Source organism: Bombus pyrosoma, linkage group LG15, assembly GCF_014825855.1.
Source record: "Bombus pyrosoma isolate SC7728 linkage group LG15, ASM1482585v1, whole genome shotgun sequence".
NCBI lineage: Eukaryota > Metazoa > Arthropoda > Insecta > Hymenoptera > Apidae > Bombus > Bombus pyrosoma.
In genome coordinates this window covers 213,857-241,474 of record NC_057784.1, presented here as the reverse complement: position 1 = coordinate 241,474, position 27,618 = coordinate 213,857, and the positions used below count along the sequence as shown (strand labels likewise).

General features: G+C 38.6%; 9 protein-coding genes across 11 annotated transcripts in view; 3 read left to right on the top strand and 6 right to left on the bottom strand.

Annotated features, from left to right (window-relative positions):
- LOC122575365 (disintegrin and metalloproteinase domain-containing protein 10) overlaps window positions 1-3,783 on the bottom strand; it is an 82,737-nt gene extending 78,954 nt beyond the window's left edge. For all 3 annotated transcript variants that reach the window (XM_043744172.1, XM_043744173.1, XM_043744174.1), the window contains exon 1: window positions 2,941-3,783. In XM_043744172.1, coding sequence (XP_043600107.1) covers window positions 2,941-3,019 — 79 coding nt within the window. In that variant the 5' untranslated portion in view covers window positions 3,020-3,783. The remainder of the gene's footprint in view (window positions 1-2,940) is intronic.
- A 119-nt stretch (window positions 3,784-3,902) lies between these two features.
- LOC122576054 lies at window positions 3,903-6,205 on the top strand. Its single transcript, XM_043745833.1, has 2 exons — window positions 3,903-4,877; window positions 4,940-6,205. The coding sequence occupies exons 1-2, from the start codon at window positions 4,754-4,756 to the stop codon at window positions 5,872-5,874; spliced, it is 1,059 nt and encodes a 352-aa protein (XP_043601768.1). The 5' UTR covers window positions 3,903-4,753; the 3' UTR covers window positions 5,875-6,205.
- Window positions 6,206-6,466: 261 nt separating this feature from the next.
- On the bottom strand, window positions 6,467-11,688 carry LOC122576053 (homeobox protein engrailed-1a). The gene is made up of 4 exons (XM_043745832.1): window positions 11,219-11,688; window positions 10,697-10,855; window positions 7,955-8,058; window positions 6,467-6,919 (listed from the first exon to the last, which is right to left on the bottom strand). Exons 1-4 carry the CDS (start codon window positions 11,664-11,666, stop codon window positions 6,614-6,616), a joined length of 1,017 nt encoding a protein of 338 aa, XP_043601767.1. The 5' UTR covers window positions 11,667-11,688; the 3' UTR covers window positions 6,467-6,613.
- Window positions 11,689-15,598: 3,910 nt separating this feature from the next.
- On the top strand, window positions 15,599-18,023 carry LOC122575963. Its single transcript, XM_043745532.1, has 6 exons — window positions 15,599-16,162; window positions 16,296-16,496; window positions 16,689-16,867; window positions 16,953-17,260; window positions 17,370-17,626; window positions 17,849-18,023. Exons 1-6 carry the CDS (start codon window positions 15,900-15,902, stop codon window positions 18,021-18,023), a joined length of 1,383 nt encoding a protein of 460 aa, XP_043601467.1. The 5' UTR covers window positions 15,599-15,899.
- Window positions 18,024-18,762: 739 nt separating this feature from the next.
- On the bottom strand, window positions 18,763-19,595 carry LOC122575882 (carbonic anhydrase 7-like). The gene is made up of 5 exons (XM_043745370.1): window positions 19,580-19,595; window positions 19,322-19,507; window positions 19,050-19,191; window positions 18,856-18,946; window positions 18,763-18,798 (listed from the first exon to the last, which is right to left on the bottom strand). The coding sequence occupies exons 1-5, from the start codon at window positions 19,593-19,595 to the stop codon at window positions 18,763-18,765; spliced, it is 471 nt and encodes a 156-aa protein (XP_043601305.1).
- Window positions 19,596-19,746: 151 nt separating this feature from the next.
- LOC122575962 (MYCBP-associated protein-like) lies at window positions 19,747-21,782 on the top strand. The gene has a single exon (XM_043745531.1). The coding sequence runs from the start codon at window positions 19,747-19,749 to the stop codon at window positions 21,682-21,684; it is 1,938 nt and encodes a 645-aa protein (XP_043601466.1). The 3' UTR covers window positions 21,685-21,782.
- Window positions 21,514-23,364, bottom strand: LOC122575881 (carbonic anhydrase 2-like). The gene is made up of 8 exons (XM_043745369.1): window positions 23,289-23,364; window positions 23,031-23,165; window positions 22,668-22,812; window positions 22,495-22,600; window positions 22,274-22,376; window positions 21,980-22,116; window positions 21,715-21,896; window positions 21,514-21,643 (listed from the first exon to the last, which is right to left on the bottom strand). Exons 1-7 carry the CDS (start codon window positions 23,362-23,364, stop codon window positions 21,789-21,791), a joined length of 810 nt encoding a protein of 269 aa, XP_043601304.1. The 3' UTR covers window positions 21,514-21,643; window positions 21,715-21,788.
- Window positions 23,365-24,318: 954 nt separating this feature from the next.
- LOC122575965 (carbonic anhydrase 2-like) lies at window positions 24,319-26,030 on the bottom strand. The gene is made up of 6 exons (XM_043745535.1): window positions 25,694-26,030; window positions 25,466-25,636; window positions 25,043-25,380; window positions 24,858-24,960; window positions 24,627-24,763; window positions 24,319-24,554 (listed from the first exon to the last, which is right to left on the bottom strand). The coding sequence occupies exons 1-6, from the start codon at window positions 25,719-25,721 to the stop codon at window positions 24,435-24,437; spliced, it is 897 nt and encodes a 298-aa protein (XP_043601470.1). The 5' UTR covers window positions 25,722-26,030; the 3' UTR covers window positions 24,319-24,434.
- A 133-nt stretch (window positions 26,031-26,163) lies between these two features.
- On the bottom strand, window positions 26,164-27,538 carry LOC122575968 (carbonic anhydrase 7-like). Its single transcript, XM_043745540.1, has 4 exons — window positions 27,418-27,538; window positions 27,199-27,339; window positions 26,629-26,982; window positions 26,164-26,548 (listed from the first exon to the last, which is right to left on the bottom strand). The coding sequence occupies exons 1-4, from the start codon at window positions 27,428-27,430 to the stop codon at window positions 26,307-26,309; spliced, it is 750 nt and encodes a 249-aa protein (XP_043601475.1). The 5' UTR covers window positions 27,431-27,538; the 3' UTR covers window positions 26,164-26,306.
- Window positions 27,539-27,618: the final 80 nt, after the last annotated feature.

The following is a 27,618-nucleotide window of genomic DNA, read 5'->3' as shown; positions in this document are numbered from 1 at the left end:
CAACTGTTTCGTCACGTTTCCGTCGCGAATCCGCCCGCCGTTGAGAGAGCAGTGTTCACGGCCGTGTCTATCTCATCTAGAACCCGCACGAAAGCATTGACCTTACCGAAACCGGCTTCCGCAGGATATTTTTCAACGCTATTTTCGCATTTCAATTTCAATTACAAAGTTGTTGATGATCGGGAAACTGGAAAAAAAGTTCTATCTACGTTGCGCGCAGCAGTAAAATAATTCAAACAAAAGGATCCTTTTCGAGAATAAAAGAATTTCCGCAACGAACGAAATAGAACCATTAAAAAAATAACAACGACATGGCAAACCATTTTCTTTCTTTCCTCCTCTCTTTCGTTAAACAACACACGAATGTCTACGACCATACTTTGAAAAAATGTAGAAATCTAATCCAAATCTTATCCTGGCGTTATCCTCGATTCACGATACTAAAAATATCATGATATAAAACGCGCAAGCAAAACTGACATATGTATATGCTACGACAAGGTAATAATCTTGAATTTGCTATGAACAAGGCAACCACGGCTTAATACCGAGTTAATTACGTTAGAAATCAGAAGCCGAACCCGACTAACTAACTGAATTCCCTATCAAACTTGTGCAGTAAGCTTGCTTTACGGACAACCGCAGTACGAATATCGAATCCATCTCTCAGTATCTACTCACTGAAACCAACAATTTTCCTATCCCGACAAATCGAATTATTCAACGGAAAAAGTTGCCATATGCTCGTCTCTTAATTGTAGGTTACACGCGTAATTCGGTGAAGTGTATTTTTGGCATTGGGCATTGGCAAAAATGCACGTTGAAATAACTTGAAGTAAACTTACTAATTGTGAGATAAAATGAAATGTTATTAGGCGTAAAACCATTGCTCGTGCGCGGTTGATTTATAAATTACTTAAACAAAATAAGCATACGATCTAGATACAAGTTGTATGCGATAGCGTACGTAGCAACGAAACTGTACGAAAGGTTTCTAGACCGTCCTGAAATTAAAAAGCTGGTCTTGTCTTGGGTGGAGCAATTACACGAAAAATGTTACGTGAAACATTTATGTTACTCAATTCTCGATCGTGCATTTTCCAAAGGCCAACGCAATTTCTCGAATGAAATATACGAAGATGGCGGCAACGTGCCGCGCTTAAAGATTTCCCAAAGTTGCTACAGCTTTCTACGGGCATCGTAAGATAGTTTCGCCGAAGAATTGAAAACTTGGAAAAAGAAAAATCGATCCTTTGTCCTTGAGATATGGCCCCGAGGCCAACAAAACCACTTACCTATCACGGTTAACTGCGTCTTTATATTCTAGATGCATCGCGCGAACCGATACCGCCTTTTGCTCACATTCCCTTCTATACTTGGCGATCGGAATTGCCAGAAAAATATTCCATGATAGCGATAACTCATTTCCCTTTGCCGTCGGACGCTAACCTATGAGAATCCATTTCGAATCGGGACGGAGCAAAACGGATGGATATTTTTTCAACGTTTTATCGTACGTCAAGCTAATAAATATTAGTTACCCATTTTATCGGCAGCTGCTAATATCCTCATCGCCATTCAACATGTTCGACTTACTACATGTAACGTGCATCTGTGCATGTAAATTATGCTCTTTACACGTTATAAAGATCAAAGATAATTATCAAATTCGACGCAGAATCGTTCAACATTTTAATGATAACGGTTTAAAATCAGAGAAACTGCCGCTATAAAGACCAGATTGTTTTAAAATTCTTTAATATAATAATCTCTAATAGTTCCGCTCTTTTTTTCTTTTAGTTCTTTTAGTAGTAGACTTTTAGTTCCAGATAGATAACGTAGTGGCGCACTCGCGAGTATATAACTAGTATCGCCATCGCATACGTGAGCTAGTGGTCCTTAATTGGAACTTCCGGCAGGGGTAATTTTACGATTTACACTCTGGAGAATAGCGTCTCTCTTTATCAAACACAGAAATTCTTCGTAGATGTAGGTCGAAAAATCTACGAATGGAAATTCGCGATAAATAAATGATTTTCCAATACATACATATCCAATACATATGCACGTATGTGTGTGCAACACGCGCGCACGCGCGTATTTAATATATACCTATGTATTAAATCAAATTGGAAAATTAAAAAGATATTAAAACTGTATTTGTCACGGTCTACGAGTCTCCGATATAAATATTCGAAGATACGTTATCTATGATTTCAATGAATTCATTGTGAGTCAGGAAAACCCGCTTAGTGTATCTTTCCGTTCTTGGAAATAGAACGGAAATCCGTGTTTCAAGTTTAAAAAAAAAAAATTCTTTGTCAAAGATTAAGACGCATGACGAGCTCAACCTTTGTATTTTATAACCGTTAGAGTGTAAAGTGTTGCATCTCCGCAAACGCCGAATATAATTTTAGTATAGCGACGTATAACCGACGAAATCGTATATCGACACGAAGAAGCGGCATATGTATGGAATACGGTATCGCATACGGTCGACAATTTCACTTTAATGCAGAAAAAGAGAAGAGAAAAGGTGTATAGGCGTTCTTAAAAAAAGAAAAAGAAAAAAAAAAAAAAAAAAACAGGCACCGCACTTGGTTTTCCTTTGAAAGAATCCGAGAGAAATGTGCGAGACACGCTCTTCGTGAAAGGATGATTCATGAGACGTGGAGACGGACGAGACACACACGCATACGGGACACGGATGCGGATCCGCGCATATATCGTGCATGTATATGGGCATAGATAGGCGCGTATGCATATGTCATCGGGCCAATAGCACACTTCACAGGCTAGACGTTAAGTAACATAAGAACGTGGATTTTGCACGAAATACCGATCTATCGATGCGCGATTAACCTTTTTAACTAATTTCTATCGTTACGATTGAACGTATGTGAAGGAGGCACGAAGCAAATCAAATTTATATACGCTTACCGCTTTCGATGTAAGGAACCAGCAACAGCAACAGGAGAAAAAGAACATATCCACACGTATCACTGATCATCGTAACCATATTCTCTCCCACGATGAGATGTCGTTGGCTAGATATTGGCACCACCTCGCGAATACGCGCAAACAACAATAAACAAAACAACAACGCGACGACGCGAGGAAATAGCGAGTGGTAATCGGCAACAGTTCCAACAAGACGATACAGGGAACGCGACGTAGCGACAACCGACGAAACGTTGCCTCGTTACACTCGATGCACCGTGATCAAAGACCAACCAATATTTCCAGTGTATTCAGCACTCAGCCTGCATAGCAACTAGATCGGGCACACAGCAGCACACATTCGATGGTGTTTTCACTGACGTGACGTTACGTTACGTTACGTTAGGAACGCGTACTGTTGTTGGCGCGCGCGACTTTACGGAGCAACCTAATCACACGCGTCGTTCGGCAACCGAGAGAAAATGACGGACGGCCACGGCACACAGGACACACGGCACGTCTCGGTTCAGAGCTGACCAACTTACGCCATCGTTTTCCACCGATATTATCACTTGCACGCGGACAGTCCTTACCATCGACGATCCGCCCCTCGTAACCTTTTTTCCGTTGCACGATATTCGACTTTCTCGTTTCTCCTATATTTCTTCACTATTTACTTCTCTGCCATTCGTTCGGCCTCGCTGTCTCGCGATCGTTGTAACAGCTGACCGCTCTTTATCTCACACTCTTTTGCCAGATGATTTGTGATTTAGCTGACGCATCGCATCAGCAACAAAACACACACACGACATCGGCTAGTCGCCACCGTTGCCACTGACAGTCCTACCACCGCTGCGACTTTCATTCCCCTGTCTCGTTTATCATGTACCGCGTTAGTTTGTCGCTCTATCGTCAGAGGGCGACAGTTACCGCTTCGTTCCATACGCGCTATCCTAAACGCATCACGTCATTCGTGTTCACGATCACAACCAGTGACGTTGAACGTTCAGCCTGGTTCAGCTTAATCGTTTCTTGCATAATTTTTCGTTGCGTGTAAACATGCGTCCAACATCGAAATAAATATTGCAGCACGTATCGTGTTAAATAATAGTACAGGCATTTTTACACGAATTTTATCGTCAATCTTAATTTCAATTTCATCGATGTTCTTCGGCAGCTATTAAAAGTACATCATATTGAAGGAGAACGAGCATAAACAGATACAAAATACGTATCGTATTGCTTTATAAAATACTAATTGATAATTAATCTGGTAAACTAATGGAAACGTTTTCAAAGCGCAAGATGAGAACGGAGAGTAAATTTCCTCTCTGATAAAAATATGCTTGCTAAGCTTACGCGGAAATAGAAACTTTCACGTTTATGCGGTTGGGCGCCCTTCGAGTTCACCGAGATATAACCGGGAGTTTTAAAATCCCAATATGGACCAAATTTTAATATTACCTATCGCGACATGATTCGTTGTTCGTTTGCACAAAATTTCGGTAAATAATTTTGTTATTAACAAAATACTTGTATATATTACAATAGATACAAATGTAACTATACAAATAAAAAAAACTAACCTTCCATCGTTGATAAAATTATCTTTGCGAAAGTTATACAGAGTAAAAAATATGCAAATTTTTATATAGAAGGAAATGCGATCTTTTCTTGACAGTAGATGCATCCAATATCGATTAATCGATAATTTAATCGTTGATCCACAATACCAGTCTCTGTAATTAAAATGTAACCTAACGAGGTTGGTAAAAATGTATGCTATGCCACTTTGTCTTGTTCAATAACAACGATGTCAGAGATTCAATTTGCAAGTATAAATCAATATCCCAAATATAATAGACGGGATAACGAAGAAAGAAATGGTTTGAAACCTGCACAGACCGTTGCGCGAAATTCATCGGAATACAGTTCAAGTAAATTTATTGCATAAAACATAATTCTGTTTTATTAGATTATTAATTTCGTCCCGTAACAGCACAACCAGTATCGGGAAGAGGTTCGAATTCTCGGAAAATTCGAGGAAAAGAAAGAAGGGGAGAAAGGGGAAGAGAGAACGTCCAAACTGCAAATTCTACGGCCAACAAAAGGCCCGATAATGTTGCTAAGAGGACTTACCAATGGTGTACCCAGTGTTGCGGAAAGAAAAAAGCTAAGATAGTCAGAGCGCGCAAATCCAAGTCAAATTTCTTTAAACGTTTGAAAGAAAAATGTAAGAAGCGTAAGAGGAAAAAGAAAAGGACTAGCTTTAGCGAAGAACGCAGCGTTTCACCGATACGATACGAAGAACGTCGCGTTTCTCCGGTACAGCACGAAGGCGTAATTAGGGAAACCTCGAGAGAGGAGAAGGATGAAAGATTCGACGATTCGAAAGGTGCAAAGGAAATCAGGAAGAGGAAGAAGAAGAAGAAAATGAAAGACGTTTCCGAACCACCTGTGCGTATGTTTCAAACGGATCAAGAAGAGAAAGTAATCAATAATCATGCTTCTGAGTTGGGGATAGATTTCACCAAAAGCTGTTGTTATCTATGCGCTCAAAACACAATGGCGATCGCGGCAGCAATGTCTAAGATGGGAAAGTTTCATATGTCCATACAAGCTTCTACCAAAGAAACGTTAACCTCTGACAAAAGTTGTAGCCCAACTATGCACGTTAGAACCGTACAGTCATCTGTTAAGGTAAAAATGCGCGATATGGGTACTCTGCACCCTGATAAAAAAAAGAGCAAAAGGTCAAGGCCGAAGTTGAAGCTCAATAAGAGGCTTAACATTCTTCCAAGATTAAAATTTCCCCCGTATCCAAAAGTACGAACCGTTGCTTGCGGAACAGATAGATCGATGAAACGTAATAATATACCACAATGTAGAACAAAGCGCGGGGCCAACTGCGTAACCGACGCTAATCCAACGTAAGATGGTACAAAAAAATCGATGACAAACGAAGAAACGTTTTATTTGACAAAAAGATGTCGAGTCTCACACGTCCGTACGGATGAAGATTTGAAACTTTGCTTGTTGACGAAGATCCTTATAAAGCACGTAGGCTCGTCTCGGAAAGTCAATCCAAATAACGTTCAGAAAAGTCCTTTCTTCGTTTGATTCAAGGAAGACCTATGTGCGTTCCTACGCACTAGGTCTACGTACCAGGTATCTCACCTAATACTATTTATAACTTAAACACAGTCGTGTGTAATTCTTCTTTCTTGCATATCTTTTATATTACTATATAAATAAATTAGTTTGATTCTCGGGAAATGTTTTTATTCTGGATAGCTTGATCTTCGTGCTTTCCCTCGTTTCGCTTTCTTCCACTGAGCATTCAACAGATACATCGTACTCCGAGACAAGCAAAGATACTTTTTATGTTTTATTTATTGTAGTTGTAATTTATGTACACAAAATGTTTTACCTCATGCATTTTTGGTAACATAAATTTGTATTTTACAGCTGTCTAACTAACAATTAGAACTATTAGAAAGAAAATATATTATGCGCTAGAGGCGCAGCATGTCTTCAGTCGTCAGTATGAAATCATCGTAAGTATATACGTTGAATCGAGAAATTGAGTCTTAATCGCACCATAGACGAGGTACGTTGCACTTGATTCGCGCTCGTGTCTCACGTCGGCTAAGTAGTTCGAATCGATATTCGTTCAAACAGCATCCGGCGACGATGCCACAGATCGTGATGGTATCGCCATCGCGTTAATATTGGCGTCATCTGACGCTGAACTTCCAAACACAAGCGGCGTAGTGTAGTACGGTAATAAAGAGTACTGAGCCGGTGGAAAGTATGCCGATGGGAAAAGCCCTTGCCTTTGGGCAATCTTTAATCTGGAGGTAAGTTGTTTCTTCCACTTGGTGCGACGATTTTGAAACCATGTTTTTATTTGTACTTCTGTCAAATTTAGGGATTTCGACAGTTCCATTCGTTTGCTCACGCTTAAATACTTGTCGATCTACAAAAGAAACGTACCCATTAACCTCTCTTATAGATTGCAACTCTATCATTTCTAACCAATGACCGAACCAATTTTACTTCTCGCACGATAGAATCGTCATAGGAAATTGTTATTTGAATTCCAATTATCATTTAAACAGTCATAAAACCCGTATGGAAAATTTCCCTTCGGTTATCACTTATTTATGTTTCGTCTAAAATAAAGCCACGGTGCTGGGATTCTATACTATTTTTATTGACATTTTAATTAATCGGAAACAATCGGATGCGAATATTCAAAGTGCAAACGACTTACTTTACCTCACGTTAAAGTTGTGAATTTAACCACAATTCCCGGCAAGACAAATAACAGATAAATGTAAAAAGATATTTGACAAACTGAGGATCGTTGAGAGAGTGACATTTCGAAACTCGCGTGAATTTTTTGACGTTAGTAAACGGTTGAACAGAAAATATTTAGTATAGGAATATATGTTTTCTTAGCACGTGTGTAAAAGTATAGGTCAATTGGTTTAATGTTTACACCTTACACGATGGATACTGTTTTGTACAAATTTTAGTCAACCGTGAAATTTGCTCATAATTATTTTCTAGAATTATGAACATATCTCGGTTAAATAGAGAAAGAAAAAGTTGCCAGCTTATCTCTGTTGACCTCTTTAATTATCTACCAGCTTTTTCTTTTGTAATAAGAACGTTCGTGTCATGGATTCGTATCTGACACAGTATGATTTACACGGTTTGCTTTTTGAAACTTTGATAACATAACATTAACAATTTGTCGAATTTTAATTGCGATATCCGTAGAACAAAATCTGTAAATTTGTTCGTTGCTTATGGTAGGTGAAAAGGAAAAAATGTTCTGTAAATGATAACAATTTGTACAAGATCAGTACCCTCTACCCTCTAGCTTTCTTCGTCGAAAATTTCTCTTCGATAATGACAATAAATGATAGTGTGCAATGAAACGACAAAAGTAAAATTACTTATGCATTTGTTAAATATCTTGATTGAAATTGAATACTTAATATACCTTAAATTCCGCTTCAAGTCTTTCCAACTGTTTCGCACTGTACGCTTGACGCGGTTTTCTGTCGATGCCCGGTTTTCTGGATCGTCTTCCGCTCGGTTTGGGCGCTAAAACATTTTACATTTCACAGCATTTAAAAGCATAGGAATATGTTCGTCTGATTGTAAGCATGAGAATTTCAGTGAAATTAAGTATTAAATTGACCATGCACGTCCAAAGAGATGGCAGTTGTTGACATTCTGGAAGATTTATAGTTGTGATAATAAAAATTTAACATTATAATCATGTCTCTTAATTGTTTCACTAACTTCGCCAGCTTGTACTCAATTACCACTTTCTTCGATTCGGCCTGCTCATTGGACCACGACTAGAGTTACCAAGCGTGTCTAAAACATGTGGGATTGTTTGAGGAACGTGTGACATCTTACTGTCAATACGAGGCAGAATGTGGCAAAGAGCTGGACAAACAGTTTATACCGAGGAACGTTTGGATGCGATTATCATTATAGTGCAAAGAAGTTCCACATATTTCCGTTCAAGGGGTTATATGAGGTATTATACCGTTGTTAGCCACATTTAGATAATACGACACTGCGGTATATCTGACATAAAAAAATACACAAAGAGAACGTATTAATTGTAATTGTACAATTTTCACGCTAACAACTTCATTGTTGCTTCAAATATGTATGCATATACAAATAGGATAAATAGGCTTAACAGCGATTAAATTTTACAAATTGATGTTTACAAATATTAAAAATATAACACCACGACGGTATAATCTTAATAGAAAATGATTACTCAATTAAATGTACACGTTGATGTTATATTCGAATGTACATTTTTCCTTTATGCTCTTCGATAAAATTCGATAAACCGATAAACCTTCGATAAAAATTCGATGATATAAATAATATAAATTTGCATATGATAATATAACGAAATCGAAAGCCTTCCAACTTTATAACGGACGATACCTATATTACGATGTCGATCAACGGAGAAATCGTAACGGTCATTTTGAAGTATAATTTTTTGACTCTCGTAATGACCACTCTCGTAAAATGGTTATGATCGTTTCTGGTAAAATGGTTATCCTCGAATTCTGAAAATCGCCATGACTTCACATAGAAATAGAGACTTATTCTTTTTCCCCTTGTTTAACGTTCAGTTAGCTACTCGGCCCTTACACTCTAAACCAACAAATAGATGTCGCATGTTTGCACACAAGACCTTTTGTATTTTCTTGTAAATCTTTCGAGCGTATCGAACACTGCTACAAATAGCGACGCTTTGCTTCTTAGCAATTTTCCATACATCTACGACTTCCCTTTCCTTCTCTCGATGTTTAAACTATAAATAAAACACATTTTCAAGGAAACCGGACTGAACAAAAATATACGATGAAAAAGTACGAATAGGAAAGTAGAGAAAATGAAAAAGTAATATGGTTTACGTGAAAACGAGAAACAGGAGGCAACAGAAAGCCATCTTTATTCGTTATTTAGCGTTAGTTTAACATCAAGTTGGACGTATATATTTATGGCTATGTTTCTTCGGAATGAAGCTTTATTCGAGTTATTACGCTTTATCCGAATTATCCGAATTAATCCGAATTAATCGAATTGCCATAATAGACACTCGTTTCCATTAATCGGAATGAATTGTTCGTGCGAATTGATCATATTTCCTAGAAGTGCAGAAACTATTGGCCAAAAAGGGAACGTAGCGACGAAGAAAGAAAACTGACGGAGTAAAGATTTACGAGTGTACGCAGACATTTAGCACTTCTCCGGAAGGTAGTTAGAGTAACGTCGCTGATAAATGGGCTTCTAACAGCATGGCGGATAGTAGCGAAAGAAGAGAAACAACGATGGCGGATTGAAGTCTCCGACGTATATTATTCGCTTATTTTCAGAGTCATACAACGTCGATACGAAAGAAACGATAGCTCAAGTATGCATTAGATCGGCAAGTAACGTAATAGACAATGACAAGTTTGTCCGCTCACGTTTGTTTTCTGCAAGAGCAACGAGTCTCGGTAATTTTATATAATATACATGTATGTAACTGTAATCAAGTAGATACACGTATACTATTTCGAAATCCAGCAACCTTTCTTTCCTTCTTTCTTTCTTTCTTTCTTTCTTTCTTTCTTTCTTTCTTTCTTTCTTTCTTTCTTTCTTTCTTTGTATGTATCTGGTTTGCTCGGTATGTATCGGCACGAGCAATATTTTTCTAACATTCCTCGAAAGGCGTACTCTGTATCCGAATATTAGCAAGTTGGACGAGAACAAGGTTAAACAATTTAATATACAAAAATAACAAAAGCTCGATACTCGAAGAACGAAATGTTTTACACCTGACCGGCAATACAGCAAAATTAAGGGGATACAACACCCTAGCTGTTAATGTGACGTTCGCGTGTCGAAAAGCTGTTACTATAGACGCCTCGAGTAATCTCCAATATTCCCTTTGAGCCGAGAAAGAACGCGCCGATTTCGCTTTTCTCGGCATTGTTGGCGAAAATGGAATTACGCCGATAAGTTATTACGAACAGGTAATTAGAATCTTTTGTCATAATAAAGAGGAATTGCTCCGAAACGTTTTATGCTTCAACAGAAAATTTGATAAGTTATAGTTTTCAGGTATCGTGATAGAAATTCCACGTCACGTTGCGTAATTTGTTATACAATTTTTAACCTAGTTAAACATATAACAACAGATTTTCACCGAACTCACCTTGTAGACCAAACAGTTGGCCAGGTTTTGATTGAGCGAACCAACTGTTATATAAAATGGATGCAGAAGCAAGGGATGTCGCTGAATACGCGGAAGGATCTGAAAGCGTGACTTCCGAGTACGATAATCCTGCTGATGCGTATAATCCTGTGTTCATATCTGTAAAAGCAAATAATTTATCCGGCGTATTGTGAGCTCATTTTTTCTTACTTCATCTTTTCTCTATATCTATTAGAAAATACTCGGCTGATTATTTGGCCGTAGAACAATATAGTAATTATAACACTTTAATAAATTGACACATTAATAAATATTCCAAGATTCTTTCAAATCATCAACATTAAGCCTAGACACGATAACTTTGCATAATAAATAACCAGAGTCGAATGTAAACCAGCAAGTTTATCCTCACGGTGTAACAAAATATATTATCTGCTTTTTCTAAATCTGACAAATAATCAAAGACCGAGATACCAGAGAACAAGGGAGGGAATTAATACTTTGTTGTTATAATCGTTTTACCGGATTGCGTAGCTGATACGGCCGTTGGTCTGATAAACAACTGATTCTCTTCCATTTTCGCCTCTCTCTCTTCTCGATCTTCTTCTCTGTCATCGGAATAATTTAAATTAGAAGGTACTTGGATATTTTTCGTTTCGCGTCTGCCAAGAATGTTGTCAATCGTAAAGGCACTAGCCGCAGCAACCGGTGACGAATCTTTTCTTTCCATTTGCTTCCTACGAATCTCTTTGTAACTCTCGCTACTCGAATCTGACGCACATTCCATCGTATCTTGATGATTGTTTGGCGTTTTCACGAATCGTTCGCGATCATCCCTCGTTCGCTCGTAAACGTTATCGACATAGCGAATCTCTTTTATCTCTTGTTTCACAGACGACCGTCGCAGATCGTAGATTTCATCGCTCACCTTACTGTGATTTTGATAAAGCTCCATCGTCGGTAATGTCATTGGACTTTTATTTCCAACTTCTTAACAATATCTAATTGCTGCCGACCTAAGCACGCATTTAAAATGCTCGATAACACCAAGCTTGATTTACAAATTGCATTTCACGATTTTTTTTTTTTCTTTTTCAAAACTATTTCACGTTGCGCACATCTTCTATGACGATGACAAAGCAGATCGTTGTTTAAAACGGCGAGTACCAATTTCTATACACCAGTACGTTCGTATTTTAACACAGTCTAATGTAACAACAATTCCATCGTATCGTTCGTTAAACGTCAAACGTTGAACGTTAAACGAGTCGCGATTCGATATACGTTACTTTAAAACACGATATTTATTAAACTTATCTTCGGTTAATCTTTGCACCGCATTGAACACCTAATCGACGGCTAATCGCCCTCTCAACCTTTCGAAAGCAAGTACTTCGATATGTATGACAGGTGGCACGTGTCTGTGGTCCAGAAGAACCTCCCAGCTTCCCCACCATCAGTTCCTGAGGGAAGGTCATCTTGCGATGCTGGACTAACATCTCGCACCAGGAACCCCCACTTGTTTCTGTTACCTGATCGGAGTAGGGGTCAAAAGCTTATTCACACTGGTTTAACGTTGCTTTACCATCGTATACTGCGATAAATCGATATACCTATCCTGCTGCTAAACATTTTCAGACGCTTCTTCCTTCGCGATTTACCCTTCAGCGTCTGATACAGCTGAGCAATATATATTCCTCTGTAACCTACGAGTTTAAGCCTCTTGAATTCTACACGTTTCAATTCAACCATTTTTTCCTCCCCGGCAAATGCGTGCATAAGGAAATTCATCGAATTTCAAATAAATCGAAAGAAGAAGAGGAAAGACGAAATAAAAAGTAGGATTATACGACGATACCGTACGATGTAAGTAGATAAGTTTGCCGTAAAGAACCAAACTATAGTACGATATAGTTTGGCTTGAACTTGGATATATGAGACAGATTATTCTTCTTTCATTTAAACGTTTAAGTTTGTCCGCAGCGATACACTAGCTACGCTAGCCTATATCGATAGTTTGGAACGAATATAAAGTCCATTTTCCATTTCCATTCCATTCCGGTATCCAGATTCCATTTCTAGTGTCGCTCGTTTTACGTAAATCGTTGATCGACCGTTCGAAAAGCAGATTTATCTTAAGACGGTGACCCGGCCAATGAAACACGATCAAACGTGAAATTCTATTTTACGTGACATCGCTGTCACGTAATTCGATGTAAGAACATTGTCATTGCCATCTCTACGTACACTATCTTGAAGATATATCCAAGATATTATACATTACAGTTTAATAGGGTGATATGCGCAGTAGCAAACTTCATCTACCGAAAAAGAATTCATCAGGGATCAGAAAGCGAAGCTGTGATTGGCTCTTGGAGGCGCATGCTCTTCCGTAGCGTCCGCCTTCTTCGACCCCTCTATTTCAGGGCTTTATGTCAGCAAACTAATGGTTCCTTCTCTATCCCATATACGTATGTACACTCTACTCTACGGCTATGGATAAACGCTTCTGCCATACAGAGAACGACGTGAAAAAGTACCGCAAAACACTTCTTCGCGCGTTTACCAAACTTCTTACAGTGGTTCTCACCGGCAGCTTCAGATATTTTATCAATACTTTAAACAGCGCGAGAAAGAATGTTCATATCACATTACCTGTATAAACGTGTAAAATTTCTATAAAATGTCTATATTTTATAAAAACTCGCGTTTCTTATCACTCCTAATACGGCAAACGCTGTTACATCTAGCTGTTTCGCGAAAGCAATGTTCAATTACTTACAATGTGCCAATTACCACGAACCAAGTTTTTAAACAAATTTGAGGTTCGCAACTTTTCATTTCATCGAACCATATCCAGCTATTTCCGTTCAGATAGAGGCTGAAAATGTCGAGCATTTCTGGCAAAAGCGGGGTACCATTTGTTTCCGACCAAGACCGGTCCGATCTCAATGTTCCTCCTTACACATCGTAAATCTATCGAATTTCATGCTACAACTGCTCAAGGACCACTGGCAATTGCGCGTGCACCTTTCATCGTGCATTTGCATCGTCAATTCGTTCTACGCTAGTCGCATCGCTTGCATAAAAAGCACGCGAATCTTTTAAAAAGATTCTTTATTAATATGCTATAAGAAGAATAAAGAAAGTAGTTTCGAACTACTGAAACGATGATCGTGCTCATTTTTCCGCCCCCCCTATACACGATCGATAAGGTATCGATACGTTCATCGTGAGAATACAATAGCACCGCGACGATGGAATACGAAATTTTTGTTTAAAGATCGATAGAAGTACAGTTGGTAATTAACAGTTACGATTTCTTAAGGAATATCGTGCTTTTTATGTGTCATTTGTGAGCATACTTGAACAATTTAAGCGTGCAAGTGACGAGAACAAATATTGAGTACCGGTTACATGAAACGAAATGCCGTGCATCGTCTTTTCGTTAGGTGTGAAAGGAGGAAGTAACGATATGGTCGACGAACACGGAATTTCACGGACATGTATCTACGGTTCTTCCAAGAAACCATTATGGACCCTTAAAACGTCTTTCAAAATATTTGGGAAAAAGATTGTCGTCTATTTTTGCGAGGTTCCTTACAACAATTCGCGTCCGTACGACGGAACTGGTTGTTCGCGCGTTTCTTCCACCATATAAATAACAAATTATACGAAATACGTGTATCGGCGAGCGATATATTTTTTACCTTATGCTGCCGCATACTGTACACATAGGAGGCACCCGGACGACAAAACTTTCCAATGAAACTGTTATGCCGTTTGTACAAAGTTCGATGGAAATAGTTGAATGGACGATCGTCCTACCGATACGAACTTTACTTTTGCGTTCGATGCATGCTGCGCCACATAATTGAAACGATCAATCAAACACCTGAGAAAAGGAGGGTGTACTAACGCGCCCACAAATTGCCATGGAACGTTTTCACACACGGAAACGGAGGGTTTATCCATGCCACACCCCGCTTGCTGCACAGGGATAGGACGCATGTATCTCGCGAAAACTTTTCAACGTTCCTTGTTAACACATCGTACATCGGAGATACGTTTGCCAAGTTTTTTCATACGTTCTCGAGAATTTCAAAATGAATTTCCTAAATTTTACTCTCTCTATATATATCGAAGCTGAAATAGAATATGCGAAATAGAATAGAATATGAAAACGATTCAATGCGGGAAAGAAGAACTTCCGAGAGAAAAGAATTTGTAGGAAAGAGGAAAAAGTCTACGTAGTCGTAGGATACGTGATCGTACGACGGTGCGAAAAGTTTCTAAATTCACCAAGAGTAACACCAAGGTAACGTAAGTAATATCTTGGACAAGGTATCCTATCAAATACTTTAGTGTCGGGTTCGATTTTAAGTTAATCACTACTAACACATTGAACAGAGCTGTTGCTTCTGTTCAGACTGCACATGGGAGATTAAGGATATTGCGAGAATTCTTTGAAAACTGGACGATTAATTTTCAGTGACCTCCATGTATAACTGGTTGCTATTGCTATGGACACAGATATAGCTACTCTCGCGAGATATTAGACAGGTGAGCGAGTTCCCAAGGGAACAAAGCCCCCATTACCTCATCTCGCCGACCCATCCAAGCCATCTCGACAAACCCTCCACTCCTAAAACATTCATAAGAGCGGTGTAAGTGGTTTTTAATAAAGTGGTATTTAATCATAGGTGTCGGATTACGTGTAAATCGGCTGGTAGTGTCACCGACCAATGTGAGATTGAACATGTGTCCAAATATATATGTACGTTGGGGAAATTCATTCTGTCTCCATGGGGGATATTTATCTTAATCGCTTAACGACAAGCAGTTCCAACTTACTAATTTATAAATTGAATTTCCCCGCCTCCACCTCGCTATATACGCGATCCTGCCAAAATTGAAGATCTTACATGATCTTAGAAACTTTTTATGAAAGTCAAATTACATGCGAATATAATACGTATCGGAGCGTTTGCGGTGTGTTTCATCAAGGATCAAATTAACTGTTATTCCAAACAGAAATGCTTGTCAACGCCATTTAAACACGCGTACCTACGGTTCAAGTAATTATTTCCATCGGTTGAACAAGTTGTTGCCAGCAGCGAGTTTCCGTTCCGACAGTTCTCTTTGTGCTACGGTTGCTGGCAACGAAATTTTACTCGTTCACGCTCAAGAATATTCATTTTAAATGAAATCGTTCAAAGAAATTCTATCTATCGGGCTTTTCATTTCGCTCCTGGCAAAGATTTATACAACTTTTGCGCAACAATGTTTCGACGATGGCAATGAATTTTGTATCGACGAGAACGACATACTTTCGATAGATCTGTTGCCTGGATCCTTTTTATTCGCCGATCAACAAGTGAGTGATAACAGAACGAAAGGTTCCGAAGATGCAATAACGGTAGATGGATCCATCGACAACGCTCTAAGTGAAATGGAATATCATAGGTAAGTTTGAGAATAATAACAGACGCATTTCCTTGATTTCGTTGTCTTGTAATGTCTTTTTAATTACCTTCGGACTTTGCTTGTCGAATATCAATGCCGGAATTTCTATCCTCTAATCCGCTATATCTATTAGGAAAAGGATGAACGAATACTTGTGCCACGGCTACATGGCCGAGGAAATAGTGAAGATAATGAGAGCGCCTAGAGCCAAAAGACGTCTCGATGTGGCAGAAAGAAACGATCTGTATAATTTAATGGACAATGACAATATCACTATACACGATAAATTGTTAGCGGACGAAGGAAGTTCAAAGTACAAAAGTTGGTTACAACGGTAATTATCGAAATTGCACTTATAGCTGTATCGTACGATACCTATGCATATTACGTTGTTAAATATAATTTATTAGCCAATAAAATTAATTCTTACGTAACGACTACACTTATACCTGCGTGGTATTTCACATTAAAAATTTAGTTCCCGTAGAATTATAAATGATCAAAAAACCTACATCTTTTATGACAGAAGGACAACTTTGGACGATGTATATCGGCATTATGCTCCGCAAAAGAAGATAAAGAAGAAGCATGGAGCTCACAACGAAAATTTCGAAGAGTTCGATGGAGAAGTCACGGGTTATGCGATGCAAGCTCCTCTACCTTCTGGTAAAGTTGGCTTCTTCGATGAACAGAACGAGGAAAATGGTAAAGATCATTTTATACAATTCTAAAACAACAACTAACAACAGAGAATACCTCTAAAACGAGATATTCTTTTCTTTTTTAACAGATCATATGCTTTCATCCTCGTCGGGGCACAATATATTTTATGGTCCCGCTTACGGTCCCGCTTACGGTCCCGCTTACGGTCACGGTGGTGATCATTTCTTGCATCACACCGAAACTTTTCCCGCTATACACGAGGAACATTATTACGCCGCTCCGATTTATCACGATCACGAGGAGGAGTACCACAAGCCTTACTACAAAGGAAAGGGAAACGAACTTTCGATAAAAGACTTCTTCGAAATTGCCCTTACAGCTCTGGCGTTTCTAGCTTTTGGATTATTCATTATACAACTATTAATGAACGCTACGGTAGAACGTCCGAATTGTTTGATTCCTCCGCAAACTACTTCTTATTGTCGCTTGTTAACTTTTTTCTCTTTCTTTTTTTTTTTTTATCTTCAATATCTTGGTCGGGTAGACCAACATGAATACAACCATAGCCACGGTGACGAACACGGCGAAACGTCTGAGAAGGAATGCAGTCGATGGGTTACCTTTATCGTACGCTAGCCACGAAGAATTGAACGAATTATCTCACAACGTTCTGAGAAGCATCGAGGCTGCTCTTGTTGCCGATATGGATTTTGGAAATTGCATTCGCAAAATACTTTGCGAGAATAATCGACGCTCCGCACAAACCGAAGATGCGCGTAAAATCTGGATGCCTGTATGGAGGTAAAACGAACCTATTCAGTTTTCAATTTTTAATCGTTATTACACGTATATGCCTGCGTGGCGTGTGCAACAAGTAACGGCAAACAAAGTTTTACATTTGAAAAATCAAAAGAACGTAAAAGTAAAAGATAAAAAGTAACAGGATGTCCATTATCCATTTATTTTGTAATTTATCCATCTATCATGACGTATGTTCGATAAACATGGAATCAACCTTTTCAGTCTAGGAATGAGTTGGGTGTCCGGCAGGGTGCTGAAAACATCTACATGGTCGGCAATGTTGGATTCTATAAAAGCTTCTGTTCTTGGCCTAGGTGGAGCCGACTGTACACTCTTGTATCCTGACTGCGATCTCAAAAAGGAAAGGATCAAGCGACGCAGAAGACGCAGAAAGTAATTTTCTTCTTGTTTATTATTTTCTGTCATATTTTTTCGCCACGTCGTACGAATGATGAAATATTCGGTTCGATTATATATCGTTAAGATATGTATATCTTTAAAAATACTTTATATATATATATATCCTTAAAAAAAAAGAAAAAAAAAAGGATTCATTGTCAGTTTCTTACACACGTTAGGCCCGAAATCACAGTTTTTAGCGGTAACCGGTAACGCTGACGATGTCACCGGCAATTTTAAACAGCGATAACATTTTTGGCGTTACTGGTCTGTTCGGTTTTACTCGGCGACAGATTTCGTGGAATAGGTAAAAGCGAAGCGTACATCGATCCCGACGGACAAACGTGAAAAACGTTTCTCTCTTGTTTCCCCTTCGCTGGGCGTATATTCGATAGAATGGCCATCCCTTTTTTATCGTTTAAAGTGCGAAACTCTGCAATCTGAGCGGATACACAGCTGTATACAGACTTTTGCGGATACGATATTAAGGATCGCGGATTACAAGATATTAACATCGAGTTACTTGTCTGGCAGAAATTCCAATTGGTTCTCTGCAAATCGCCCAGAGAATATTATGTGTATTTTGCGCTGTTTTTATCGAACCGCGATATAAGAAATAGTCTTGTGAGAACGATGGTAAAATGTTTGTTAATTTTGAAGGAACTATACGAACCGACGAATGCGCGGTACGAATAACAGCCAAATTATTTACGATCCCATCGATAAATTCGTTCGGTTCATCCTGTAACTAGGTACAATCGTGGTGTTATTACCTACGAATATTTAGACATTATAAATATCTGTGAATTCATCACCTTACAGAAATATACCAAAACAGTAACGCCACTGGGTCGTCGAAGTGCCAATTCTAATGTTTCGTATTCTTCCTTGAAATACACAACATGCAGTTCCATGGCCATACTTTGAACGAAATTTAATCGAATTCTAAATTTCGAAACTTTTACAATAAACCGAAGAAAATACGCGATACGTTTAGTGGGAGAATGTAAAATAGATTTCAAACCTTGCACCATCCACAGAGTGTTCGCTGCCTTTCATTTCATTCTCTCCCCAATGAAAGTGAACTTGCGCAAACACATAGTTTCCTTCGTACGGTCCTCCGGAAAGATAAGGACGTCCATCCGGCCATTTCGCGCTCAAAATTACTACCGACGAAATCTGATTAATACCATGATCAATACCAAGTAGTTTTAGTAGTTAACAATGGAATATTATACGAATATGTAACGCATATACATATGTATCCGATAATTATCACACCAAACGGAATATTACCCGTTAATCCTGTATTAGTAAGTTTCAATTTTCTCGGTGCTACATCAATACCGATCCACTTCAATGGATCCAACTCGATAATTGTCATACGGCCAATGTCTAAATCGATCGGAGATTCTAACGCATCTTCGGTATCGAGCAAGTCTCGAAGCAACTTGGCATCCTGTTTGTAACTGTCATTCGCTTCTGCTCGAATAATTAACACACGCGGTAAAAAACAGAACACGAATTGCAAAAAGGTACGATAATTTACCTTACCTGTTGTTAGGCTCATTTCTTTATCTCAATGAAGTTAAAACCAAGTGATTCGATTTTGATTTTTCTAGAATCGAAATAGAACTTTGCGAAACGTTCAAGCAATTGAATATTTTTAATACCAGAATATAGGATTATCTATGATCTGTTTAGATTTTTCTTCGATATATATGGATTATGCGCGAAAGATTGGTAAATCGGACGAGCCGAAAAAATGGGTAAAACAGTTTACGACAACGGTGACAACGCGCGATGGACTTTTTAGCCCGCAGTCGGTCTTTCTGGAAGATCGGCGCTTGGCGAATTGGCAGAGATGGTTAGACAGGCGAACGATACAATATAAGCGCGTTACGTCTACGACCGGTCGCCATCAAAACGATCAAATTCTGAATTCTTGTGAAAAAGTACGTCCACTGATCGAAATGAGAAACTTGATGGATTACGCGACAGTGCCGATACCGGTCATACCCGATAAATATCGAGGTGGTACGGAATTTTGGATGACTCGGAAAACACTGCCTAAACGTTCCCCCTGTTTGCCAGATATTACGTTTACACCGAGTAAAAAGGAGCTAAATGTAATTCCGGAATTGACGTACGTCGACTTGCCTGAATTAATAGAGAAAGAAAAGGATTTGGTCGGCTTGAAATCGAAGGAACCATCGTGGAGACGCAGTCGGTACTTGAAGAGAAGGGAGAAGGAATTGTCGAAAGAAATAGCGATGCTCGTGCCGAAACAACCGGAAACGAAAGACTTGGTAATCAGGAATTCAATCGCAGCGTTAAAGGAACCGTTCACAAGAATTCCGCCGATAACAGTTTCCGATACAGAACAAGAACAGGATGGAAGAGAACGGAAGGAACAGGACGCAGGATTCTGCCGCGATTGTTATTCCGAGCAGGCGATCGTCTTGAAGATCCAAGATCGTGAAATCGTTTGGCGGAACGTTTCGTCGAAGCAGCAGCGCGCCGAATCAGATCCAATCACGTGGAATTTAACATTTTATGGAAAAATTAACGAAAGAACGGAGAAAGAAATCGTGTTCGAGAATAAAGGAAATCACGTAATCGTTTACCAATGGCGGGACGCAACGTTTCGATCTAACGTAACTCCTTTAGCCAAACGAACCAGCCGTTTCTTTTTTAACAAGACGAAAGGAGTGATTCTTCCAGGGCAAATTGTCAAATTAAAGATATGGTATCTTGGTGTCTCTCATGTGTCTACCGAATTCTGGAAACTTACAACCGATCCAATCTTGTGTTCATCCCCGTTGGTATTTCGATTTTGGGGTTGCGCGGAAACCCCAAACGTTCTGCCAGTAAACTTTCGTCCTCTACAAACAGTCGATAAATACTTGAATCGTTGCATTCGAAATACCGTGATACGCGAGATAATTAACGATATTATGGAAAACGTGAATTTCGCTAGACATCCAGAACCTGCGTACGGCAGCCTATTTTTAGAGTCGGAACTGTTCGCTATTCAAAATTCACTGTGCTTTTACAATCCGACGCTTTTGATAGAATTCCACAGGATTTACTACGATGCGACGAATCAAACGAAACACCGTTGGAACATGCTGTTAAACGATATACGAGAAATCCTATTGAAAATCAAACAACCGGAACGCAGGAATATAATATTATCGCAATTCACTGAACTTTATAAGGAATGTTTGGAACCCTCGTTGTACAGATCCGTGCGATATAACAAGTACGAAATGATATACAATTTGCTTTGCTCGTTTTTCAATTTATTCGAGATTGAAAGCGAGTTAGCAAGAAACGCTTACCTCGTGAACGAGTATAAAGAAACTCCTGCTATGGCTCCGCAAATGAGTTACACGATGAACGCATCTCAGCCATCTGTTAAGAGCAATAATTGGCGAAATGGACGAGGAAGAAAGTCGAGTATTCGTTCGGAAAACAGCCAGGTTCAGACAGTTCAGACAGTTCAGACGGAGCAAAGAACTTGCACAGTTCCCGCCAATGATTCTCTTTATAGAGAAATATTTTTTATCCGTATTTATGAACTTTTGGGAGAAACGATAATACGAATATTCGCATCTATCGAATCGTTTGATAATTTGAACGAACGTGATAAATAAAGTTATTTAATAGAAATAACAACGATTTACCGTTTCCTCGTATATTTTACCAGAATGTACCAGTAAAGGATAGACAAAGAACTTTCTCGTGACTTGAAATGAACTTAAGAGATTGCCAAAAAGATTTGCCTGCATCTCAGTAATTGTATTTCTCGCCAGTTTGTCTTTATGTCGTTTCCATCTCTGTCTCTCAGTCTTCGAAATTCTTTTATCTGTGAATTAATTTTAATCAGCATACTCTATATATATATATCATATCGTACGCAAGTATATTAGTGACATTAATGCAACTCACTTCGCTGGCTCGTATAGGTATAACTACAGGAAATACAATCCAAGTAGCGCACTCTGGATATTCACCGATATTGTATGATCCTGCATAAGTATAGTATCTAGTGCAATACGTCGACCAGCGCATCCATGCTAAACAGTCTACGAGAAGTATGACGAAACATCAAGATATTGTCTATGATAATGCACGTATCGCCCTTCAATTACAATCTCAATCAATAATCTTAATTAACATTCTTCCACAACGTTCTTAAATATCAGTCGTCAAATATTATCCCAAACTGTATTCAACACTTACTAGGTGGTATTCTCGTTTCCATGTCCGGATCTAGAATATACTTCAGGTGCTCCGTTATCCTTTCCAATTGCGGATTAATGCAATTGCAACAATCTGGTTGGACCTTTATTTTTTTTTTTTTTTTTTTTTATTTCAATTAGGCAAAATTTGTACCCCCAATAGAGAAAAATACAGAAACTAAAGTTAGATAGAAAAATAATTTCAACATTGAAGTTTCGTACTAGAAATAGGTATGCCAGAATGCAGAATCCGTCCTTATGTCTGAAACATTCTTCCACGGTTACATATTTTCTGTTCCAGTGTACCACGTGACTTTCCATCGAATACCTTGATAGAGCAAAGATCGTATACGCGATAAAAAGGAACGTGAAGTTTAGTTTCTTCTTTGCTTTACCAAGTATCGTTGATCGTGTGCTCGGCACCTTTGCAGTTGTCTTCGCCCCAGTGAAAATGCACATCCATTAACTCGTATACGTCGTCCGAAAGTGGTCCGCCACAAATCGTCGATGGGATTCTATTTCCAGTTAACCATATTTTAGCTAAATATTCAAAACCGCGTTAAAATTTGAAACACTTGTATATCTCATCTTATCCTAACATAAGTCTTATCTTATCCATAGACATAGACATGGACATGGACATGGACATAAATTCTACTTTCGGTACTTACAATTAGTTGTTGATTAAGTTGAATATTACTATTGATTAATTAAGCGATTCGATAAGCCTAGAGAAACTGTAATGTTTCACCAATTACCTGTAGTTCCGGTGTTTAACAGTCGTGCTTCTCCATCGTTTAACCAGTGACCATTTAAGACAAGCGGAGGATATTTGCGTTTTCGCACTAAACGATCGTCTAGGTTGATCGGAGATTGACCCGTGGTTGGTAAGCCTCAAAGAAAAATTAGATTTATCAATAGGAATATTTGCACTACATTCATATACATATGTATACATATGGTATTTAGGCGTCGCCTTTTAATTTCTTCCCTATCGCCTAGTCGGTTTTTAATACCACTACGATCAATATTTCTTCCTTTGGGGTTAGGTTTACGTTTGGGAATATATTTTCTCATTTTCATCTCAACCATATCTTAATTTTATCACTGATAATCTTTTTTAATGACATATTTTCAGATTCTAGATGTTGTATAATTTCTTCCATCATTATCTTTCTTCTGCTTGATCTTGGCTGATAATTTCGGTGTAAAATTTACTACTCTTCCGTTACCCATAGAGTCACGGTGTCTTTCAAGCAACTTTACGACTTTGGCTTTCATAAAGGGAAGAGGTCTTGTTAAGCGACAGTTTGCATTGGCCGGGTATATGTTCGGGTATATTGGCGGATCTATTGACGATGTATTTTAAAATTTGAATCGTTTGACGATTCACTGCGGTTTACTCCGTTGTCATTTAGGTTAGCTGAACTGGAGTTATTCAGCAACGTTAATTATAATACGATACCCACAGAACCAACTATGTAAAATACAATAGAACACAGAACAGTGAGATCGAAAAGGACACAAGAATCGCTCGAACAAGGGAGGGACTGCGCGTAGCAAGTATGCTCTTCTCGGCGTACGTGCTGTCGAGTATCAGGTAATATACATATATTACACACGCCGCGGAATATACATATATTTATGTACGTATATGTCATATAACCTAATGAAATGTTAAAAGCTCGGATTATCTTACCAATTAAACCTGTATATTCGGACATCGTTGTGAGGTAAACTGAAACTTTACGGAGTTAGTAGTGTTGTAGATTCAGACATAACTGTACGTTTATTTGTTCTTTAGAGATCGCATTATGAATAAGATATTGCGCGTGTTGTGTAAACGAGAGAACTGTGTCTTGTGTGACACATTGATAAACAAGTAAATTTTCAAATATCGTTTAAAAATGTTTAAAGCATTGTTCGCAATGTATTTCCAAAGGTAGGAAATATGATGAACAGTTGACTCCTTTTATATCTTTCGTATCATAAATTTTATACAACGAAGGATTCAGATTAAACAGAGGATTAGAATTACTTGTTCCGTTAGTTGTCATATTTTTATTTATCTTTACGAAGCAAACGCGTGAAACATTTTGCAAATGATATTCACATAATAATAGATAAGTAAATAATAAAGTAATTATTTGTCCATGCGTTTCTCATGTTACAGCAGTATCCGTAGCAAATAAAATTCTTCTTCTATGAAGACTTTGTTGTTGTCTACAATTTCCCGATATGTTTTTCCACTTGCCATCATAAAGATTCCTAAATGCGTCAATCTAGCATAAAAAATAAAAGATAACAGGATGTCGTGTGTTACATGGAACAGCCCACGTTTTAAATAAATATACCTGGTGAGTGGATATTTTCGTAATAGTAGATGAAATAATCCAAATAACGCATTCGCTGTACGGTGGAACGGTAAGAGAACCCGGATATGTGTAATAGCCATGAGCCTTGCACGCTTCTAACATCCAAAGCAGACAATCTATCGAAGAATAATTTTTCAAATTTTCTAAAGAATGCAAATTAGTAGGAACGGGGAAGAAACTAATGTCATTATTTTACTAAAATTCCGTTACCAGGTGGAATTTTGGTACTGCTTCCCATTCTTTTGATATTCGTCAGGTTATTAGTGATTTTTGTTAGCGAAGGATTATCAGGAATTCCAGGGCAGCCAACCACCTATTTTCGATAGTTTTAGATATGCATGTGTATATAACGACGTAAGTAAATCGATTGGATCAATTATAACAAGTATCCGTACTTGCATGAGGTAGGAGAGCACCGCAATTCCATCTGGTTTGTCGAAGCACTTCTCTATCGATCCGTAACGAGTGTTCCAATGCATTATCTGTGCCTCCATGGAGTACCTGCAGTCGATAGAACGACTCGAAACGTGTGCGGAATAACACCGTCGCGATACGCAACGAGCGCCAAGTTTTAAACAGATAGTCTCTAACCAGATCCCGTTTATAGAATGTTCCGCACCCAATGAATCTTCCGGGCCCCAACGAAATTCCACGTTCATGAATTGAAACACGTCTTTGCTCAAAGGGCCGCCTCGCATCGCAGGCAGTGTTCTATCGGAAAATTCTATACTCGCTGAGAAATAAGCGTTCTCGCGTCCTCATAATGGAACATTTAAACGTTTCTGGTGTTAAGCGTAAATAAAACGTAGAAAGATTACCTGTTTTACCGGTATTCGTCATTGTGGCTGTACCTTCGTTCGACCAATAGTTTGTCAAATATAGAGGTGGAAATTTTTTACTCCATGTAGCTGTCTTGCACAGATTGATCGGTGATTGTCGCCATTTAGGTAACCCCGATGACGACGTTGACAAGATCGTGGTCTTGGTAGCTGAAAAAATCGATAAGTTTGAAAATTATTGTACCATATTGTAACATATATACGTACCTATGTACTTTCTTTTCTCTTTTGACATTTTTATCCTATACAGTTCCACGTAAATATTTTAACCGAGTATCGCAAGAATTTCCATCTGCATGGCCAAAAATGGAAAAGAGTGACTGAAAAGAGTTAACTACATCGTTAAAAGTTTACCACATTATCACATTACATCTTTTGATCTTTGCCATGAAGCTTGTTGCGTATTAGATATCTAATTAATGTAATTGATTGCGTAACAAAATAACGTTATCTACCGTATCATTAAGCAAGATATTTGTTTCATTTTTTATTTATTCATTGTAATCCTCAAGGATTTTGCGTTTCAGCTTTTCAGTTTCGCTACCGGCTTACATCATATTTACTTGTCATGTATTTTATCTGGCTTAATAGTTAGGGAAGATATTAAATACGTAAATTTCTTTTTTGTCAACTTGTGCGATAAAATAGAACGAGGCAATAAATTAATCGTACATAAATTATGTTGCATATTCTCGATACAACCGAGTTATACATCAAATTTTTATTTATCATACGTGAATTATACAGATGAGATATCACTAAAATACTACACGAGGAATCATTTGATAAACAGTTGTAATCGATCCAACATTTTCGATTTTCAATTGACATAATAAACTACACGACCGCTTAATTTTTGTACTTCTCGGCAATTTTCCTTGATACACATGCCCTGTTTGTCGCGTATCATACGAAACAGTTCCGTCTGATTTTCTGAAATCCTCACTGGCTCTGGGAAAACGATCCAAGTAACGCATTCGTGAAACGGAAAGGTCGTGGTCGAGCCCAAGTACGTGTAATAACCGGGTGTTTGACAAGCCTGTCTCATCCAGCACAAGCAATCTACGACAAAACGGAAGAAACTGAAACGACTGCGTTTGAAACGATATTTTAATTACTTGGGAAAAACGAAGGTGGCATACTCGGTGATAACCTTGTGCACGAATCAGGCTGTGTAACTTTATGCAAGTCGTCCGTGATCTTGGAGAACAACGGATGTTCGTCCCAAGTCGGAACTTGATAGGCCTGTAGGAAATAAGCGCAAATCGCGAGTCCGTCATGTCTGTCCCAACAATTGTCGATCGTCTCGTATCTTTTATTAAAGTGTATCGCTTGCGCCTCCATCGTGAACCAAGTGCCATTCAACGTGTGTTCCGCACCTTTACAATTCGACGAACCCCATCGAAATACCACTTCCGATAGCTCGTACACGTCGTTTGCGAGCGGACCACCGCGAATCGTTGCTGCACTCCTATTGCCTTCCAGTGTTATTTGAACTAACGGATCGATCGAGGCGAAAAAAGAAAATTACTCGACTATTTCCTTATATTTAGGTTTTTCAAAATATGCACGTATGTCGCGTTACATTTATAGGAATCCCTCGGGAATAAAAGGATTTTCATAAAATTCAGTTATGATTCGCCGAATCGGTGTTTTTTCATCACCATCTCAGCGGACGTTACAAGTTTGATCATAAGCAGATTGGTACTCACCTGTGCTGCCGATATTTCGCATTTTAGCTTCACCATCTTGACTCCAGTGGCCACTCATAATAAGCGCAGGGAACTTTATCCCGATTGCATTGTTTTCGTCGATATCGACTGGGGATTGGCCCCATTTTCGACGACCATCACCTTCGACGATAACGACGATAACGACGATAGTACGGATCAAAAATTTTGAGGGTTACGAATTTGCAAGGGTATTCTTACCTGCACACTGCATTTTATTTCATACAACGATTGTTCTCATTATTTTGGATAACGAGTCGCGATTGCATATTATTATATATTACATATTATCTTATACAACACATTTCGTACGCATCTTTTTACTACTGCAATTTAACTTTGCCAACTGTCAAAAAGAAATGACATAACATCGATCGCGGTATCGAGGTCGGAACAATTAAA

Excerpts from the sequence above, each read along its gene's own strand:
- LOC122575962 (XM_043745531.1), top strand. The coding sequence starts at position 19,747 with ATGGATTATGCGCGAAAGATTGGTAAATCGGACGAGCCGAAAAAATGG.
- LOC122575882 (XM_043745370.1), bottom strand. Across the intron at positions 18,947-19,049 it reads CACTCTGTGGATGGTGCAAG|TATGGCCATGGAACTGCATG; the intron begins GTTTGAAATCTA and ends TTTCGTTCAAAG. Across the intron at positions 18,799-18,855 it reads CCAGTGGCGTTACTGTTTTG|GTAATAACACCACGATTGTA; the intron begins GTATATTTCTGT and ends AAATATTCGTAG.
- LOC122575963 (XM_043745532.1), top strand. The coding sequence starts at position 15,900 with ATGAAATCGTTCAAAGAAATTCTATCTATCGGGCTTTTCATTTCGCTC. Across the intron at positions 16,163-16,295 it reads AGTGAAATGGAATATCATAG|GAAAAGGATGAACGAATACT; the intron begins GTAAGTTTGAGA and ends TATATCTATTAG. Across the intron at positions 16,497-16,688 it reads TACAAAAGTTGGTTACAACG|AAGGACAACTTTGGACGATG; the intron begins GTAATTATCGAA and ends CTTTTATGACAG.
- LOC122576054 (XM_043745833.1), top strand. The coding sequence starts at position 4,754 with ATGTCAGAGATTCAATTTGCAAGTATAAATCAATATCCCAAATATAAT. Across the intron at positions 4,878-4,939 it reads TTCATCGGAATACAGTTCAA|CACAACCAGTATCGGGAAGA; the intron begins GTAAATTTATTG and ends GTCCCGTAACAG.
- LOC122575968 (XM_043745540.1), bottom strand. Across the intron at positions 26,983-27,198 it reads GCGAAATATCGGCAGCACAG|TTCAAATAACACTGGAAGGC; the intron begins GTGAGTACCAAT and ends TCGATCCGTTAG. Across the intron at positions 26,549-26,628 it reads GTGCACAAGGTTATCACCGA|ATTGCTTGTGCTGGATGAGA; the intron begins GTATGCCACCTT and ends GTTTTGTCGTAG.
- LOC122575965 (XM_043745535.1), bottom strand. The coding sequence starts at position 25,721 with ATGTCAAAAGAGAAAAGAAAGTACATAG. Across the intron at positions 25,637-25,693 it reads AGAGAAAAGAAAGTACATAG|CTACCAAGACCACGATCTTG; the intron begins GTACGTATATAT and ends CGATTTTTTCAG. Across the intron at positions 24,555-24,626 it reads CGAAAATATCCACTCACCAG|ATTGACGCATTTAGGAATCT; the intron begins GTATATTTATTT and ends TTTTTATGCTAG.
- LOC122576053 (XM_043745832.1), bottom strand. The coding sequence starts at position 11,666 with ATGACATTACCGACGATGGAGCTTTATCAAAATCACAGTAAGGTGAGC. Across the intron at positions 10,856-11,218 it reads CGTATCAGCTACGCAATCCG|ATATGAACACAGGATTATAC; the intron begins GTAAAACGATTA and ends TTGCTTTTACAG. Across the intron at positions 8,059-10,696 it reads CCAACTGTTTGGTCTACAAG|CGCCCAAACCGAGCGGAAGA; the intron begins GTGAGTTCGGTG and ends AAAATGTTTTAG.
- LOC122575881 (XM_043745369.1), bottom strand. The coding sequence starts at position 23,364 with ATGGTTGAGATGAAAATGAGAAAATATATTCCCAAACGTAAACCTAAC. Across the intron at positions 22,813-23,030 it reads GTTAAACACCGGAACTACAG|CTAAAATATGGTTAACTGGA; the intron begins GTAATTGGTGAA and ends TTGAATATTTAG. Across the intron at positions 22,601-22,667 it reads CACACGATCAACGATACTTG|GTATTCGATGGAAAGTCACG; the intron begins GTAAAGCAAAGA and ends TGCTCTATCAAG.